Source organism: Typopeltis vanoorti, chromosome 21 (genome assembly GCF_054136105.1).
Source record: "Typopeltis vanoorti isolate ZY-2024b chromosome 21, IOZ_Tvanoo_1.0, whole genome shotgun sequence".
Lineage (NCBI taxonomy): Eukaryota > Metazoa > Arthropoda > Arachnida > Uropygi > Thelyphonidae > Typopeltis > Typopeltis vanoorti.
This window is the reverse complement of record NC_143569.1, coordinates 54,827,767-54,845,754: the sequence shown is the minus strand read 5'-3', so window position 1 is coordinate 54,845,754 and position 17,988 is coordinate 54,827,767. Positions and strand designations below refer to the sequence as shown.

The following is a 17,988-nucleotide window of genomic DNA, read 5'->3' as shown; positions in this document are numbered from 1 at the left end:
TACCACAGTCTTCCCATGACTTTTGTTTAGCTAGTTTTACACAGTGTTTGGCTTTTTTACATTTGTCTCTGTATTCTCTAAGAGCACAAGCTGACTTATTTGACAGGAACTTTTGATATGCTTTCTTCTTTTCCTTCACTGCCTCTTTAAGTTCCTGTGTCCACCATGGAGTTCTAATTTTTCTATCCTTGCAGACAACTTCACCACATGCCTCTCTAGCTGAGTCAATCAGGGCTTTCTTCAAGGCTTGCCACTGAATCTTCAAGGTCTGATTCCTGTTCTCGAACTCTTTCATTTTTTCTTCAGTAATCTTTGTGTATTTTAGTCTACAGTTCACATCTGAGAGCTGCTCAACTTTTATTCGCTTTAACACTTTCTTACATGTTATTCTTTTCAACATGAAATTCAGTTTTATCCTGCTGAAGATTAAATAGTGATCACTTCCAATTTCAAATCCTCTGTACACTCTGGTGTCCTGCACCAGGGAGAAAACATCACTATCAACAGTAACATAGTCAATGAGACTTTTCTTATTCCTTGCCTCTTCTCTCCATGTGAATTTGTGCACATTTTTATGTTGGAACATGGTGTTAGTAATAACCAGTCCATGTCCTGAGCAGAAATCCAACAGATATTTGCCATCATTATTAGCTTTGCTCTTTTCTCCAAATTTTCCCAAAATATTTTTGTATGTCTCACAATCATTTCCTACTCTGCTATTTAGATCCCTAACAAGGACCAACTTTTCCTTTTTCATTATGTCAGTTGCTTTTTCTAAAGCTTCAAAAAATTCTTCCACTTGCCTTAGTAGAACCTTCTGTGCAACCATAGGCACAAATAAGTCTCATTGTCCAGTTCCCCATTCTCATATTTGCCCACATTACTCTACTTGAGACTGACTGCCATTCAAGAAGATTAGCCTCGTATTTTGTGTTAAATACTATGGCTACTCCTTCTTTTCCTAGATTGTCATTGCCTGAATATAACATTTTGTACTTATTGCTCAGAAAGATCTCACCAGTTTTTGTCTTTTTTGTTTCAGTCACCCCTATTATGTCGATCTGGTACTTATCTAATTCCTCAGCTAGCTTCATTTCTTTGCCATTGAGGCTTCTTATATTGATGGTACCGATCTTTAACTCTGGTGATGTTGAGTTGGGGTGTGTTTTCAGATTTGTTCCAGTAGCTGACTTTTCGCTGTTTTCCCTGGTTCCCTGGCGAAAACAACGGGGGCCTTGTTTAAGCGGGCGACACCCCAGCAGCCGGCATGAAATTTTGTAATGTTGTACCATCATTTTTTATTTTGGTTTAACCAATAAGAATACAATTTGGTCAGCTAAATCCCAAATTGCTAGCCTGTCCTTGTTCGTTCAGTATCAAAGTAGATACCCAACATGGTGCACCACGAGAAAGTGAGGATTGGACATTAGGTCAGAAGCCCTGGTCGGTTCTCCGCATTCCTTTAAAGGCTATGTGGAGGTCTCCTCTCAGTTATACAACTTTGACCCTTAAGCACCCCAAGCTGAAAGTTAGATAACAGAAATCCTCTTCTGGAGACAAAGCATGGACCTTTTAGCTGTGTTAGTCCCCTAGTAAGCATGCAGGATGATGGTTTTGCATGATTGATAAAATTCATCTACTACCCACTTAGGAGTGCTTTACAGTAGTGTTTAAACTCTATTCCACAGAACCCAAGGGATCTACAAAATATTACAGAAAATACTACTCTTTTTATTTATTTATTAAATTTATTTACTTATATGAGTAAACAGCTTATGTTAGATTTCCTTTTAAGACAACAGAAGTTTTTTGAATGTATGTGTTTTGATTAGAATATTTTGCATGCAACCGTTCATTGTCATAACTTTCTTTTCTGATTATTCTTTATGAAAATTTTCATAGGGGTTCCATGAAAAAGAAATAGTTTTATGTAGGTTCTGCAGTCTCAAAAAGAGCTGACCAAATCAGGGATGTGACAGTAGTAGACAGTTTGGAGAAATGTAGATCAGAAACTAGTCATGAACATTAATTATGTTGTGCTGTCATAATATCTGGTACACTCCATGAGGGTATGTACCAGAAAATAAAGATGAGTTACTGTTATTTGAATTCTCTTGATAAGTCACATCTAAAAATATTTATAAAGCTTCTAAGTATTTGTTTTCTTCATCTTTCTCTTCTTCACCTCTTCTGAGTATTTCTTTATTTTAAATAAAGTAATTATTTTTCTTTTATAACTGGCCTATTATTATTTATTTTTTGTGTTTTAATTTGAGCTCATATTTTATTCTACAGTAATGTAAATTAAACAGTTACTTCCATATCCTGTTTATGTATATTCTCATCACTGCAATAATTTATAAAGACTTAACATGATAACACATTCTGATTTGATAATTTTGCATCACATCTATTTGCCAAATAAAACTAAAAAAATTGACATATGTAAAAAAAGAATCAAATTTTTGTTTTTTCAAAAAATTCAAAACCTCAAAACAAGAAAAGAGATCATTTAAGTTTTTTCTTATGTGACTCCTGTTTTAATGTGGGCAGAATTCACATTAAAAAAAAAAGATGTCCTTGAGGATCAAACAGGTGGTAGTCAGGGGATGCTAGATCTATGCTATGGGTGAGATTGGGGGGGGGTGATCATTCTAGCAAAATGTTATAATTGTGTCCCTTGTGTAGCAGCAAGTCTAAGGTGAGGTGTTGTTATGGAGAGTGAGGACATCATTCATCTAGTGAACCAAACTCTACAGATGGATACCTATCCTTTTTTTTTTTCTCCCACTTTCTGCAACATCTCTTCATAGCATTCTGAAATGATTTTGGATTTGATTTTGCACTTCTCTCTCTCTCTCTCTCTCTCTCCCCCCCCTCTAAAAAAGTATACAAGCAAGACTTTTGGAATTGAGACAAAGCTGGGCCCTTTCTTGGTCCAACTTTGTCAAAACACAGTTGCCATGACTTTTCCATTTTGAACTACTTGTGTGCTGCATTCCTATGCCTGATTGCAGTGCCACTCACTATGGTGGAACTGGAGACTACTTCTGTCCACTCAGATGCTGTGCTTGAATTTAAAGTGATAAACAATAGCCATTACTTTTGTACTGCTCCTTATGCATTAGTGCCATGGACGAGTAAGCAATTTTAAAAATATATTTTTTGTTTTAATTTTTTTATTTATATCTTATACAATCTAGAAACCTTGCTTTGGAGACTAAACATGGAATTTTATCACGCCCCTTATGCCTCCAGTGATCAGAGTGGTAGTCTCACACTAGATGAAGAAATTTATTTCCCATCTAAAGATAATCACAAATATCTCTTCCCATGGCAGTATTTGAACCTTCAGCTTCTTGAATGGTGAATGGAAATGTTCCTTATCAGGCCCTTAAGTAGTTTTATTATTATTAATAATAGTATTATTATGGGCAACTCCAAGGAGTCCTTAGACTCATCGAGGGAGGCCCTAAACATCATGTCAAGAACAACTATTCAGCATTTGCACAGTATCTATCATATTTTGCTTTGAACTCATTTACAGTCATGGCACCACAACAAACTCTTGCTGCTAATTCTACTCATTCACCACTCTCCAAGTAAAAAACCTAGCTCTAACACTGTTGCTAACTACACTCTTGCTCAGTTTCCATGGATGGTTCCTAGTTCTCCCACCACCAGACCTGTTCTGAAAAATTTCCTCTGAATTAATCTTGTAAAAACCCTTCAGTAATTTGAATGTCTCAATCATATCACCCCTTTTCTCCTATCAACCAATTTCTGTAACCCACAGATCTTCAACCTGTTCTCATAAGGTTTATTCCATAGACCAGCTATCATCTTGGTCACTCGCCTCTTGATCTTCTCTACCTCCTCCTCCCCATCAAGAAGAAACGTGGCACCCAGATCTGGGCACAGTAGTCAAGATGGGGTCTTATCAAGGCTCGATAAAGAGGAACTATAACTTGCTTGTCTCTGCTCGTCAAAGTATTCTTCAGTAACCAAATGATCTGATGAGCTGATTTAGTCACTTTTGCTATGTGCCCCCTAAACTTCAACTCTCTATCCACGAACACCCCAAAATCTCTGGCCTCATCAATCTCCTGGAGTACAATTCCACCAATATGGTATACTGCTGCTAATCTTTGCACCCCAAAATGCATAACCTTATACTTTGCTACATTAAACTAACACCCAGTCTTTTTAGCCCAGTCTTCCAATCTGTCCAAATCATCCTGTAAAATTTTGACATCATCTGCATTCACTATTGCTCTACCCAACTTTGCATCATCAGCAAATAAACGAACAGTTCCTCTCAGGTTCTTTCCTATATTGTTAATGAACAAATTAAATAGCAGTGGTCCAAGAACAGAACCCCAGCATACCACTAGTCACAGGCCTTCTTTTGGACTCTACTCCTGAATAAACTACTCTCTGATATCTCTCCATCAACCACCCTCCTATCCATTTCACCAATCCTATATCCATCCCCATGTGCTGCAGTTTACTGATTAGAATTCCATGTGATATCCTGTAAAAGGCCTTAGCAAAGTCCAGCAGTATCACTATAAATCCATTACCCTTATCCAGTTCAGCTCTCACTGTATTATTTACAGGACAGCTGAACTGTCCTGTAAAAAAAAAAAAAAAAAAAAACCAGCATCAGCAGCATTGTCCTTGATGAACATGATATTTTTGAAAACTTTGATATAATTAATTTGTTTACCATTGTTCTGGCTTATATATCCTCTACCTCCTTAAACATTATATCTTCTCTGGATATTTTAAATACAATAACACAACATACAAACAGAACTCTAGTCTAGCCATGGGTAGTCCTCTTTCACCAGTTTTAGCTAATCTTTATATGGAAGCGTTCGAAAAGAATACCATCTAAACCAAAATTATGGAGGCAGTATGTTGACTGTATATTCTTAGTCTGGAAGCATGGGCTACCTTCACTTTTGCATTTTCATGAGTATCTCAGTTGCCAGCATCTTAACATTCACCTATGATTTTGAATTTAATGGTTTGTTCCCATTAGATTCAAATGGGAACTGAGTAACTAAGTTGTTCTCTGAGTAACTAAGAAATCTTGTAAATTAAAAATCTCAGTATTTCAAAAGCACACACACAGAGAGAGAGAGAGACAGACAGACAGACATCTGCATGCTTCTTCCCATCATTTTCCTATTCTATCCTTCTCATCCATCCCTTAGGATGGGTTGAGCCCCCCCCCCTAATGAGGGACTTGGGTTGAATTAATGCAGCTGGCTCGTCACTTCTCTGCTGCATCTCCTAAAGGCAATATTCATTACTGTAATCCGTGTGTGTGTGTGTTCACAGGGCTGGTTTGCCTGTTTTGGGGGATGAAAAACCCGAGTTTCCAGGTGAAAAAACTCCCTATCTCTGTATGAGACTGACTAACTCACCTTTCGTCGAAAGAGACCATATAAAGGTTCCTCAAGTCACTGATGGGATCTAACCCAGGTGAAGCTCTTTCTGACCAAAGAGCTTCATCTGTATCAACTGAGCTACAGAGGCTCTCTTCTCAATATTACAGACCTCAAAAATTGGTTATTATTTTTACACTAGGAGCAAGAGCCCACTGCTTCATTATGACAAGGATGAACTAGCTAAAGAACTCCAATATTTAATAACCATTTTTCTTCAAATGGCTGTAAGGAATGTATTGTCTCTAGACTAAACCAGCACATGATTAGAGATATTTCTAATGACAAGAAAAACAGAGGCTTTGTCACTCTTCCATATATTAGCCCTATTTCCATAAAACTTGCAAAAATACTTAGAGAGACAAAACCAAAAAACAGATTTGCCTCTTGAGCAAGATGAGATCACTACTCCAATCCACCAAACCTCAACATGGCCCACTTAAATATCCAGTTGTCCTACTGGTTACTGGCTATGGGGCAAATGCAGGTCATCTTAAAATGGACAGACATAAAAAAATCTATCGAGCAATGCATTGAAGAACATATCTGAGATAATGAATACCAAAGAAGTGAGGCCTGATTTTTGTCATCACATGTATTTTCTTCATCTTGATCCACAAGACACTTTGGCAACTTTTACATCATTATATATATATATATATATATATATATATATATATATATCAGGGGTGGTCACAACGTGGCTCGCAAGCCGCATGTGGCTCGTGTCCACACATCACGCGGCTCTTCAAGATCTATCAGGAAAAAATAAACAAAAAGAGAAGAGGAGACAATAAAAAAGAAAAAAAAAAAGAGAGAGGAGGGGGGGGGAAACAGGGTCAATAAGAATTACTGCAATGAAAAAAGTTTAATTCGAAACACATTAAATGATGTTTACTTTGAACGATTAGAATAATTTTAAAGTCTCAACACAATAATTTTAGTTACTTATTTACTAGTAGAGGCCTTCCTTGTATCCGTTTTCTTAGTGAGCTCCTTAAAATTAGGTATGTAATTAGTCAAAGCAGTTCTTGCAAGCTCGTTACAACCTCGTCATGCACACACTCACTTACTTCCTTATTGGTCAAAGGTTGCGGCTCTTCTAAGTCTTATCCAATTTATTTTGCCTCCAAAAGGACATGTAGTTGGCTACCCTTGATATATAAAATGATGTAAATACATAAAATGATATGAAAGATTTTATTTCTCTTAAGTATATATAAGCTCTGTTTCACCAAATTAGCCAAAATTCTCAAAAAATATAAAATCAACACTTCTTTTGCTCCTCTAACCAAACTCTGTTCCTTGCTTTGTACAGAAAAACCAAAACATAATAGCTTAAAATATCCAGTGTTTACTGTCACTGGTGTGTTATCTGCAACATTTTGGTCATTGAACTACATATAGAGGAATATGTGCGAGACATCACCTATAGCAGAACTAGAACTCTCTATCCAGTCACGTTCTTAATTCTGTTAATCCTGAAGATGAAGATTCTACTGTTCACCCAGTGAACTGGAATAAATCAGAAAACATTTTTAGATGCTGTGATGAGCTTGAAAGACAAATAGTTGAATCAACAAAGTGTCCTCATTCTGATCCATCTTCCTATTAATCTAAACTATAACCTCTCAGATTATTACTCCTTAGCTATCCGGCTGCGAATTACATGAGATCATATTCATATTAACATGCTCAACAGTCCAGAATTCTTTCCATTTTTAACTTAATTCATAGATGTTCTCTAGTAATGTATATTTTGTATCAATTTTTTTTTCCCCCACTTCCATGTTATATACCTGACGAAGTCTTCTAGGAAGATGAAACTAGTCATGCATTTAAAATAATATAGTTTCTATATACTCTTATCCCTTGGTTTTAGTCATTTAAGTTTCTTCTAATATGCCAGATAGATGAGTAAATCCATTGCATCAAATATTTTTGTATGTACACTCACTAGCTCTCTCTCTCTCTCTCTCTCTCCCTCACACACACACACACACACACACACACCCCTATACATGCCTCCATTGCTCAGGTATTTTTGATGATCTCTTTTGGTTAGAAAGACATGAGTTTGAATCCAGTCTACGATGTGAATGAATGTTATTAGAGTTTTTCAATTGAAAGTGAGTTAGTCAGTTGTGGAAATGTGGAAGCGGCAGGTTTTTTTCCCTCCCAGAAATTTGTGTTTTTGATCCTGAAATCAGGCAAACCAGCCAGCAGAACATTTGTGATTTATATATAAAGTATACTTATAGGCACAATGCTAATCACCTTATCTTAGAATTATGGTTATGAAATCCAAGAATACTTGGAAGGTTGTGGTTGCATAAGCATCTCTTAGAAATACTGGTGATGATGTGTGTGTGTGTGTGTGAGTGAATATATTCTGAATAATTCTTAATTATTATTATTTTTTTAATAGGTTTATGAACCCTCGTGCTACTGGAAATGAAGCATATATTCCAACAGAGGCAGAACACATAGCAAATGTGGTTACACATGGAGTAAGTGAATGTTAGTTTTGGATTAGTGTAGATAGTATGCTCACACACACATTGTTTTGTCATCAATTGTTTTATTTCGTGATATGTCCCCTAAGGTCAGGGAATACCAGATACTGTGATAGTCCTACATAATTAACTTTGCATCATTACTAGCATCCTATGAACAGCTTTCTTCCAAACTAATCAGATCAGTTATTTGTTAGGTCTCTCGTTTTTTCAGCTTTTACATTTCAGTCTTCTAGTGCTTCCCAAACTTCTGGGTGTCCGGGCCCCCTTTGGAAAAATTAAAATATTTCATGGCCCCCCTCAAAAAAAATCGAGATATAGTCATATATTATTATAATATTTATTGTATTTATATTAAAAAAACACAGCAAATATTGCAAAAATCAAATGCAAATATTACATTTTAAACATCTTACATACACATTTCACATGGCACATTCTCTCATATTTTTATATACATAGATATATTGTTGTTGTACATTTGCAGTACAAGCACATAAAACTTAAAACGATTAGTAATAAAGAAAGAATTAAAAACATAAAAGAAGTTTAATAACACTGGATTTAGAGAAAGATGTTGGAAGTTTATTTTTCACTTGGTTATACTATAATAAATTTAGTTTAATCCTTTATCCAAGACTTGGTTAGACTAATTAAACTAATCCTTGGATAAAGGATTATTTTAATCCTTTATCCAAGTGTAAGCAAACAAAGTTTGCACCTGAAAATATCTTCAGGACTGAGGTAAGGTAGTGCAACACCAGGCAACTCAGAGCAAAGATGGACCAAGCTCTCATCACTCCTTGTCTCAGTATCTTCCATAATGCAAAGCACATCTCCTTGCGGACATGTATACTGCTATGCATTACGGGAAGGGCCACTACCCAGATCGGTTTCAACCTTTATTGAGGTCTTGTCAGTGGGAGGCAGACCCAAACGTGGAGATACTAAGGCAGAAGCAATAGGAGAGGTCATATTTACCTATAGGAGTTGCCAGCAGGTGTACCACCTTAATATTGAATTACTCTGGATTTAGAAAAAGATGTTGGAAGTTTATTTTTCACTTGGTTAGACTATAATAAATTTAATTTAATCCTTGATCCAAGTGTAAGCAAACAAAGTTTGTGCCTGAAAATGTCTTCAGGACTAAGGTAAGGTAGTGCAACACCAGGCAACTCAGAGCAAAGGTGGACCAAGCTCTCGTCAGGCAGTAGTTTTGCTAATTTTTCCTCTCCCATTATGTTTAAGTGACCATACTGCTTTAGATTAGCTGTATTTAAATATTCTTGAATGTGAATTATGTCAACTCTTTTCTGCTATCTTAATTTTAATATGATTCTGGCATTGTTCTATATTGTTTTGTTTTGCCATCTGTTCACTAGTCTAATTTTAACCTCTAATTTATCTTTAATTTCATACATACTTATTTATCTGATCCTCTGCCACCCAGATTTGCTTTTTCTGTTATCTGTTTTCTTATTTAATGTGCCATCTTCATAAAAATAGTGTCTTAAGTAGCCAAAATATTTTATTTGTATTTGTCAGTTCTCCTTTGAGAATGCCATTCATATTTCAATGCTCTTGCTTATTTTCATATTTTTTTTTTTTATTGATGATTTTCATAATTGTAATGCTTTGATCATTTCATCCTAGAGAATTATTAATCTTTCTTGTTAATTTCTTAAGTATAAGAATTTAATTATGAATTTTGTTTACTTAAATCATTTAATAATTTTGTTGGAGTTTTCATTCCATAGTTTCTTATCCCTTTTTTAATTTAGCGGTCTGTTTGGTGGAAATATCTGTTTTAGCTGTAGTAGGCAGTGATCTGTAATCTCTATTCAGTTTCTTGTTTTCTAACTTTTAATGTATAAGAAGCAGTTTGTAGCTTCTCATTCATAATAAAATATAGTCTGCTATTGATTTCTCTTCTCTTTGACACCATATGTATTAGCAGCATTCTGAATTTTTCTATTTCTTTGCGACATATATTCCTAGAATTGTCATATTTACTCTACCAATTATATATTTGGTTTAATCCTTTATCCAAGTGTAAGCAAACAAAGTTTGCGCCTGAAGTATTTTCAGGACTGGGGTAACTTGTGGTAAAGGTGGTATAAGTTCTGATCACTTACCTTAGTATCCCATAATGCAAAGCACATACCCTTATGGGTATGTATAATGCTGTGCATTATGGAAAGGGTCACTACCCAGGCTGGTTACAGCCTTTATTGAGGTCTCGTCAGTGAGAGCTAGACCCAGAGGTGGTGATACTAAGGTGGAAGTAATACAGAAGTCATATCACCATATACCAGTTGCCAAAAGGTGTCAGAACCTTATTATTAAAATTCTCTGGATTAGAGATAGTTGATGGAAGTTTTTTCACTTGGCTATGCTACTTCAGGTACAAACTTTGCTTACACTTGGATAAAGGATTAAACCAAATATATAATTGGTAGCATAGCATTGCTTTCAAAACTTCACCTTTAGAGAAAGGGATATTTTCCTATTAAAATATTCACTTTGAAATACCCTAAATATAATTTATAATTGAGAGAAAAGTCATTAATTTCTTTTGAGAAGCCATGTCCTTTATAAAATTGTTGATAAGTTTGCACTATAAATGTGTATACTTAGCCATTTTTTCTTAGCTTTCACTTCATGAGTTTTGTAATGATGCTGCATAGTGTAAGATTTAATTTGATAAGTAATTATTTTATGAACTGTGCAAATTGCCTCAGCTACATCATCTTTTTTTTTTCTTTTTTCATTTAATGTAACTAAAATGCATTTCTCCCCACTCTTGACAAAAGTTCTTTTTTATTCTGGAAATTTCAGATTCATTTTGATCTGTGAAATATTTGTACTACTTTCAGTACTTATGCCTACTGTAGTTTCTGAAATTTCATCTTCTATTCTTTTTTTTTTTTACCAGAACTTTTCTTATATCTATACTAAAATTGAAATAGAATAATGGACTACTAGAATAGAAGTATAAAATAAAATCCACTAACACCTTTTATTTCCTTATAGGGAGTAGGTGAGACCATTTTAGCCCTATCTAGTTTTTGGAGACTGAGTGAGTTCAATCTCCACTGGTAGGCAATCAAAAATAGCTGGCCAAAGACTGTAACTAATTTTAAGCAGCATCTGGTGAAGAGATGGAAGACAACTGTCATCATCTTGTTTTTCCTAATATAATATGTTACTGTCTGAAACAGTATGGATTCTATAGTTGCTTTTCTTGAATTTACAGGACAAAAAAAATTGAGGTTCTAGGAGGCAAAAACCTGCTTCTGCATGCCAGAGATTGACTAACTTGGGAACCAGTTGAAGAGAGAGGCTTAGAAGAAGTTCCTCTTATTGGTGACTACAATTGAACTTAGGTTTTTCTTTGGTCACTCAAGCACTTTAGATGCATATGTCACTTCCACTTGAGCTACACAGGCCTGCCAAATAGAAATATATAATAAAATAAATATTTTTTTAATTTTAATATCTGATTCACACATGAAAAGTCAAAGAAATAAACAGTTCCACTAGACAAATGGTTTACATCAGTAGTTACCATTACTTTCCTATAAAATATGACAATTCATTCATATTCCCCCTGCGACATTGAATCATTAATGCAAAATCTTTTTTAATATTTGGTTTACTGACCATGATTGTCTTGTGAACCATTCATATTTACATCCAACTTTCATGTAGTCAGTTTTAGGGCTACATATCTTTCAGCTTAAGACCATGTATCAGCATCCTCTCTGGCTTAGAAAAAGAAGAACCAACAAATATTGGCAAATCTCTTTCGGTATTTAAAATAAATTGAATATTATCGAGGCTAGCTGGTGAACGGACGTGCTATCGGAGAGCTCCTGAGAGATTTGTGTTTTTTGTTGATTTATTGGTGTTTTGGATTCAATTTAATGGACTTAAGTGTTTAATTTTGGTATATTATTAGAGCTTTATTAACGTGGTTAGTGTACTAAAGTGTTTTATAACATAATCTATGTCGGGAAGTCACCGCTAGATGAATTCGTAATGAGTAGTGTTCGTGCAAGCTCCAGATAAGATAAGTATCATTTTCAGTTATCGATACAAATTACTTAATATTGTGTAGTTTTGTTTTGTTTGCCTTGCGTATTTTAGTGCGTCTATTTTTGGTGTGTTATAACGTTTAATTTGACAAAACACGTTACAGATAAATATGGCACCTGTGCGTAGGAAAATGGCAGCCAGTAATGAAGGTTCGCCATCGTTATCAAAGAACGGTAGCATAAAAGAAATGAGTCAGTGTACTAGCTGTGAAATGTACGCTTTGCGGAGTGCGGTCGGAGTGTGGTTAGATGATGATAAAGGATTGAATGTGTGTAGAAAATGTAGGGAGAATGCGGAATTGAAGTGTATTTCGGATCGTGAGTGTGATATTTTTATCAACCTTCAGAATGAAGGAAATAGGGATATGACAAGAAACGGCAAGGTTGTACATGAAAATTGTGAGAGTGTGAATGTAGAAAGTGTGAATGATAGTATAAATGGTTTCTCAGAGAACAAAAAAGATGAGATAGATGCATTGAGTGAGATCGCGTTGTTGAATAGTGCAATAGAAAGAGCAAAACAGCAGCTAGAGTGCATGAACAAAAGTAGACTGAATGAACCAACCAATAATAAAAGGTATGACAGGAAAAATAGACGTATGAATGTGAACATGAACAAAATGAAGGATAGAGTGCTGTATGGAGACTCGTTAGTACGAGGTGTGTTAGTAGAGGATTTGACAAAATCGTACCAACCTGGTGCGACCATAAAGGACGTAACTGCGTCTATTAGAGAGCAAAAGGAAAAGGTGAAAGAAATGATTGTTGTGGCAGGTACGAATGATTTGAAAGGAGATAAAATGAAAATGATAGAAGACCTGAATGAATTGTTTGAGGTAGCAAAAGAAAAGAGTGAGAGAGTTAGAATGATTAGTCTTTTGCCGCGGTATGACAGTGAAATGTTTAAAAGGAGGGCTATAATTGCAAATGACTTTATGCGTGGGTTATGTATGACGAGTGGTGTGGAATTTGTGGATGTGTGGAGTGAGTTTGATGGGCGAAAGGATCTATATAAGATGGATGGCTTGCATTTGAATGGTTACGGTGTAAGAAGACTTGAGAAAGTGTTGCTGAATGTAGTGGATGTGCAAATTCAGGGAAACTAGATTTCTTGGGGGGGTAGAGATACAGTCCTTATGGAGGCAGTTGAATGTAAGAATGAATATAATATGCCAGAGCAAATAAGGACAACAAATCAGAGTGGGATAGTTAATATAAGGCATCAAGGTAGGGTTGGGGCTAATGGGGGTCTTAAATTCATGTACACTAATACTAGGAGTATTAGGAACAAGAAGGAAGAGTTTTTGGCCATGGTTGGCACTTCCAGACCACAGGTTATAGGTATTAGTGAAACATGGCTGACTGTAGATGATATAACTAGTGGGATTGAATGTGATGGGTATAGTGTGTTCAGGAATGACAGAGAGAATAAAATGGGGGGAGGAGTATGGTTGATGATAGCTGATGAGCTCCAGCCAAGGAGAATAGAAGTTGAATTGCAGGATAGAGAAAAGAGCACATTTGAGGCCATTTGGTGTGAGATTGTGGCTAGCAGAACTAAATATACAATTGGGTGCTGCTATAGACCAGGTGATGGAAAAGATGGTGGTGACAGTATGCACAAGCAAATAGAAGAAATGGGTGGAAGGAGGGTGATTATTATGGGAGATTTCAACTATGGTCGCATCGATTGGAGTGAGGAGAGGACACACGGGAGGAAGGAACTGGATTTTATGCGGTTATTAAGGGATAACTATCTGCGACAGCATGTAATGGAAAATACTAGGGGTCAGAGAGTGCTTGACCTAGTAATTACATCTGAGGATTTGGCTGTAACAAATATGACCACATTGCCACCAATCGGTGAGAGTGATCATAGGGTCTTAACTTGGGAGGTGGCTAAAGGTGTAGAATTTTCAATTAAGACAGGGTACATGTGGAATTATCGGGCGGGAAAGTATGACAAGCTTAGGAGTTTGATTGGTTCAGTGCCATGGCATGTACAACTGCAAGGACTAGAAGTTGATAGTGCTTGGGAGGTAGTTAAGAAGTGCTTGCATGAAGCAATGGCTGACTGTATACCTAGAGTCCGAATAATAAATCAAGTAGGGGTTAAATGGATGAATAACACCATTAAGCTTGAGTTGCAAAAAAAGAAACAACTATGGAGGGAATTTAAGGAGAAGGGTGACCGGCAGGCACATGAACAGTATAAAGCGCAGGCCAGAAGGGTGACGAGTGTGGTAAGAAAAGCAAAAAAGGATTACGAAAGAACATTGGCCATGCAGGCTAAAGAGAATCCTAAACAGTTTTTTAGATATGTAGCAAGTAAAAGGAAAAATGTACATGGCAGATTGATTTTAAAGAATGCCGATGGTAGGGAGGTAACTGAATCAGTTGAGATAGTTGAGTTACTGAGTGAGCACTTTGCAAAAGTATATCATCCAGGTGGTGACATTGCAGAAACGAATAAACCAGTAGATTATACGGGAATTGTGGTTAATGAAGTGGAGGTGAGTAGTCTATTGCATAACCTCAATGTCAATACATCTGTGGGATTGGATGGTATACCAGCTCGTGTTGTACGAGAAGCAGCTAAAGAATTGTCACTACCCTTGACCATTTTGTTTAATTTGAGTCTCGGGTCTGGGTTATTCCCGAGCGGGTGGAAAGAGGGGAAAATAGTTCCACTGCATAAAGGTGGTTCCAAGACTGCTGTTGTAAATTACCGACCGATTAGCATATCAGGAATCATTGTTAAGGTCTTAGAGAAAATAGTCAAGAGGAAAATACAAGATTGGATAGAAGAAAATGGGATACTGTATCGGGGACAGCATGGTTTTGTGAAGGGTAGGTCATGCCTCAGTAACTTGCTCACGTATTATAACACAGTGACGGCTGAACTGGATAAGGGTAATGGGTTTACGGTGATTCTGCTGGACCTTGCCAAGGCCTTTGACAGGATTCCACATGGAATTCTAATCAGTAAATTGCAGCATATGGGAATGGACATGGGGTTGGTGAGATGGATAGGAGGGTGGTTGACGGAGAGATATCAGAGAGTGGTTTACTCGGGAGTGGAGTCCACAAGACGGCCTGTGACTAGTGGTGTGCCACAAGGATCTGTTCTTGGACCACTGCTGTTTAATTTGTTCATAAATGATATAGGAAATGATCTGAGAGGAACAGTTCATTTGTTTGCGGATGATGCGAAGTTGGGTAGGGCAATAGTGAATGCAGATGACGTCAAAATTTTGCAGGATGATTTGGATAGATTGGAGGTCTGGGCTAAGGAGAATGGATGTCAGTTTAATGTGGCAAAATGTAAGGTTATGCACTTTGGGGTGAAAAGATTGGCGGCAGATTACTGCATTGGTGGAACCCTGCTCCAGTTGATGAGGCACGAGATTTAGGAGTGTTGGTAGATAAGGAATTGAAATTTAGGGGACACATTGCAAAAGTGACCAAAACAGCTCATCAAATCACTTGGTTGCTGAGGAATACGTTGACAAGCAGAGACAAGCAGGTTATTGTTCCTCTCTATCGAGCCTTGATAAGACCCCATCTAGACTACTGTGCTCAGATTTGGTCACCTAGGTTTCTTCTTGATGGGGAGGAGGTGGAGAGGATCCAGAGGCGAGTGACCAAGATGATAGCAGGTCTGTGGAATGAACCGTATGAGAACAGGTTGAGGATTTGTGGGTTGCAAAAATTGGTTGATAGGCGGAGGAGGGGAGATATGATTGAGACATTCAAATTACTGAAGGGTTTCTATAAAATTAATTCAGAAGATATTTTTGAGAACAGGGCTGGTTGTGGGAGGACTAGGGGACATCCATGGAAACTGGGCAAAAGTGTGGTTAGTAAAGGTGTTAGAGCTGGGTTCTTTACTTTTAGAGTAGTGAATGAGTGGAATGCGCTCCCTGAGTCTGTAGTGGATGCTGTGACAGTGAATGAGTTTAAGGCGAGGTATGACAGATACTGTATGAATGTCAAATAGTTGTGATGAATATGATTTGGGGCCTCCCTCGATGAGTCTAATGACTCCCTGGAGTTGCCCGTAATAATAGTAATAGTAATAATAATAGTAATTATTACTTAACACCTCCAGGGAGTCCAAAGACTCGTTGATGGAAGACACCTACTCTACAACTCTCCATTTCTACCACTCCACCAACCGCAACTACCTTCATCCTCTACACCAATGCCATCTACCACTGACCACAACCACTATATTTTCACAGACAATCACAAACATCCATGCCCATGATGGGATTTGAACCTGCAACCTTTTGGCTGGAGAACGGATATGCTAACTACTCGGCCAACCAGGCCGGCTGAATATGTTTATTAAAATGCCAGTACTCTGAACAGTCATGTCTCATACTGTTGAATAACACCTTTTTTTTTTTTTTTTTTTAAGTAAATGTATTTTATTGCATGTAAATGAATTTTTGTAATATTGAAATTTAATAAAAAAAAAAAAAAAATTGATAGTTATGTGTCTGGTAGCTGCATTTGAGAACCACTGGTCTAGAGTACCTAAAGCCAGACTGAGTTGATTTTCCATAAAGACACTTACGATGAGTTTAAATATAATGCCCAAAAAGTGTCAGAGAATTTTACAATAGTACTACCAGCACTTGATGGAATTCTTCGAATGACATAGATCTCTCACAAACATTGCAATGTGTTTTGAGTGAACAACAGAAATATTAATAATCAAAGCAACTCTGAATGAATAATCATCATCAGATTCCTGATATGTACTTTCAATGGATGTACAGAGGAGGATGTGATAGTCCTACTTGAATAAGTTTACCTTATTATTAGCTTTCTATCAGCAATTTTCCACAAAATATTATTAATATGCATCTTTTGGATTTTTAAAGCACTTCTAGCTGCATCAGTCCACTTAAATTTTGTACTTCCTCTAGGGCTCTGTTCCGCCATCTTGAGCATTAAACACTTGTTTGGCTAAATCTTTCTCTTCCATTCTGGTGAAGCAACCATACCACCTCATATTAGCTCTTCTCGTATTTTCGAATTTGTGCCAGATTGTAATATCTTCATAGGATTCTAATCTGTGCCACTTAAACAGGAGAAGGAGGATTAGCAAGACAAATTGATGCCAAGAAGGCAGGAAAATCCTAGGTGAAGATCAACACAGAAGTGTCTTGGAAGAAAAATGAAACAGTATTGGAGTCTGACAAGTGATGAACTAATTTGGAAGAAAATTGTTGACAGGAGATTAATAATAATGTTAACTTAATTATATAGTTATTGTCATAGTATCCTGTATTACCCCCCCCTGCCCCCTTCTTTGAGGGTGCATACCAGAAAATTTATTTTTTTCTTATGGCAAAAGGAATACCGAACAGCTACAGGTCAATGTCCAGTCTGGAAAGCCAACCCAAGGCCTCATCCGTCACCTTGTGGATGTCCTGTAAGCCACTCCCACCAGTGAAACTGGTGCCTTGGGCAGTTGTTCACAATATGAATGATCTTCTGAGCCACTGGAGAACAATCACAATAAGGGCGGTCTAACAGCCTCCATTTTTGCAGTAGGTAATAATATGTATGTAGAATAGTATGTAGGGGGTAGCCACATCTGCCCTGGTTAGTTCTGATCCTGTTGATTGATGACCAAATCTTCCAAGGAAGAGCAAAACCCTGCAGAGCACAGGGATCTTCTACCAGGAAGCCATTTGTTGTGAGATTGTTGGACCAATATTCTCTCCACATGTCAGATGTTGATGGCAGGGCAGCTGAAGAGAGTTTGTCCATGGACCAGAAAGGCTTTCTATATTTTAGGCAAAGACTAGGTGGGTTTATGAGAGTCTGGTGTAGGGGCAGGAGTGGGTTGCTCATTGCTTTATTAAATTCTTTAGGTGGAGCAATGTTAGATAGGACAGGCAG

General features: G+C 37.0%; 1 protein-coding gene across 1 annotated transcript in view; it reads left to right on the top strand.

The window, feature by feature from the left end:
- The window catches only part of LOC150094861 (monocyte to macrophage differentiation factor 2-like), a 109,679-nt gene that overhangs the window by 12,485 nt on the left and 79,206 nt on the right, over window positions 1–17,988 (top strand). The window contains exon 2 of the mRNA XM_090411684.1: window positions 7,885–7,966. Coding sequence (XP_090267810.1) covers window positions 7,889–7,966 — 78 coding nt within the window. The 5' untranslated portion in view covers window positions 7,885–7,888. The remainder of the gene's footprint in view (window positions 1–7,884; window positions 7,967–17,988) is intronic.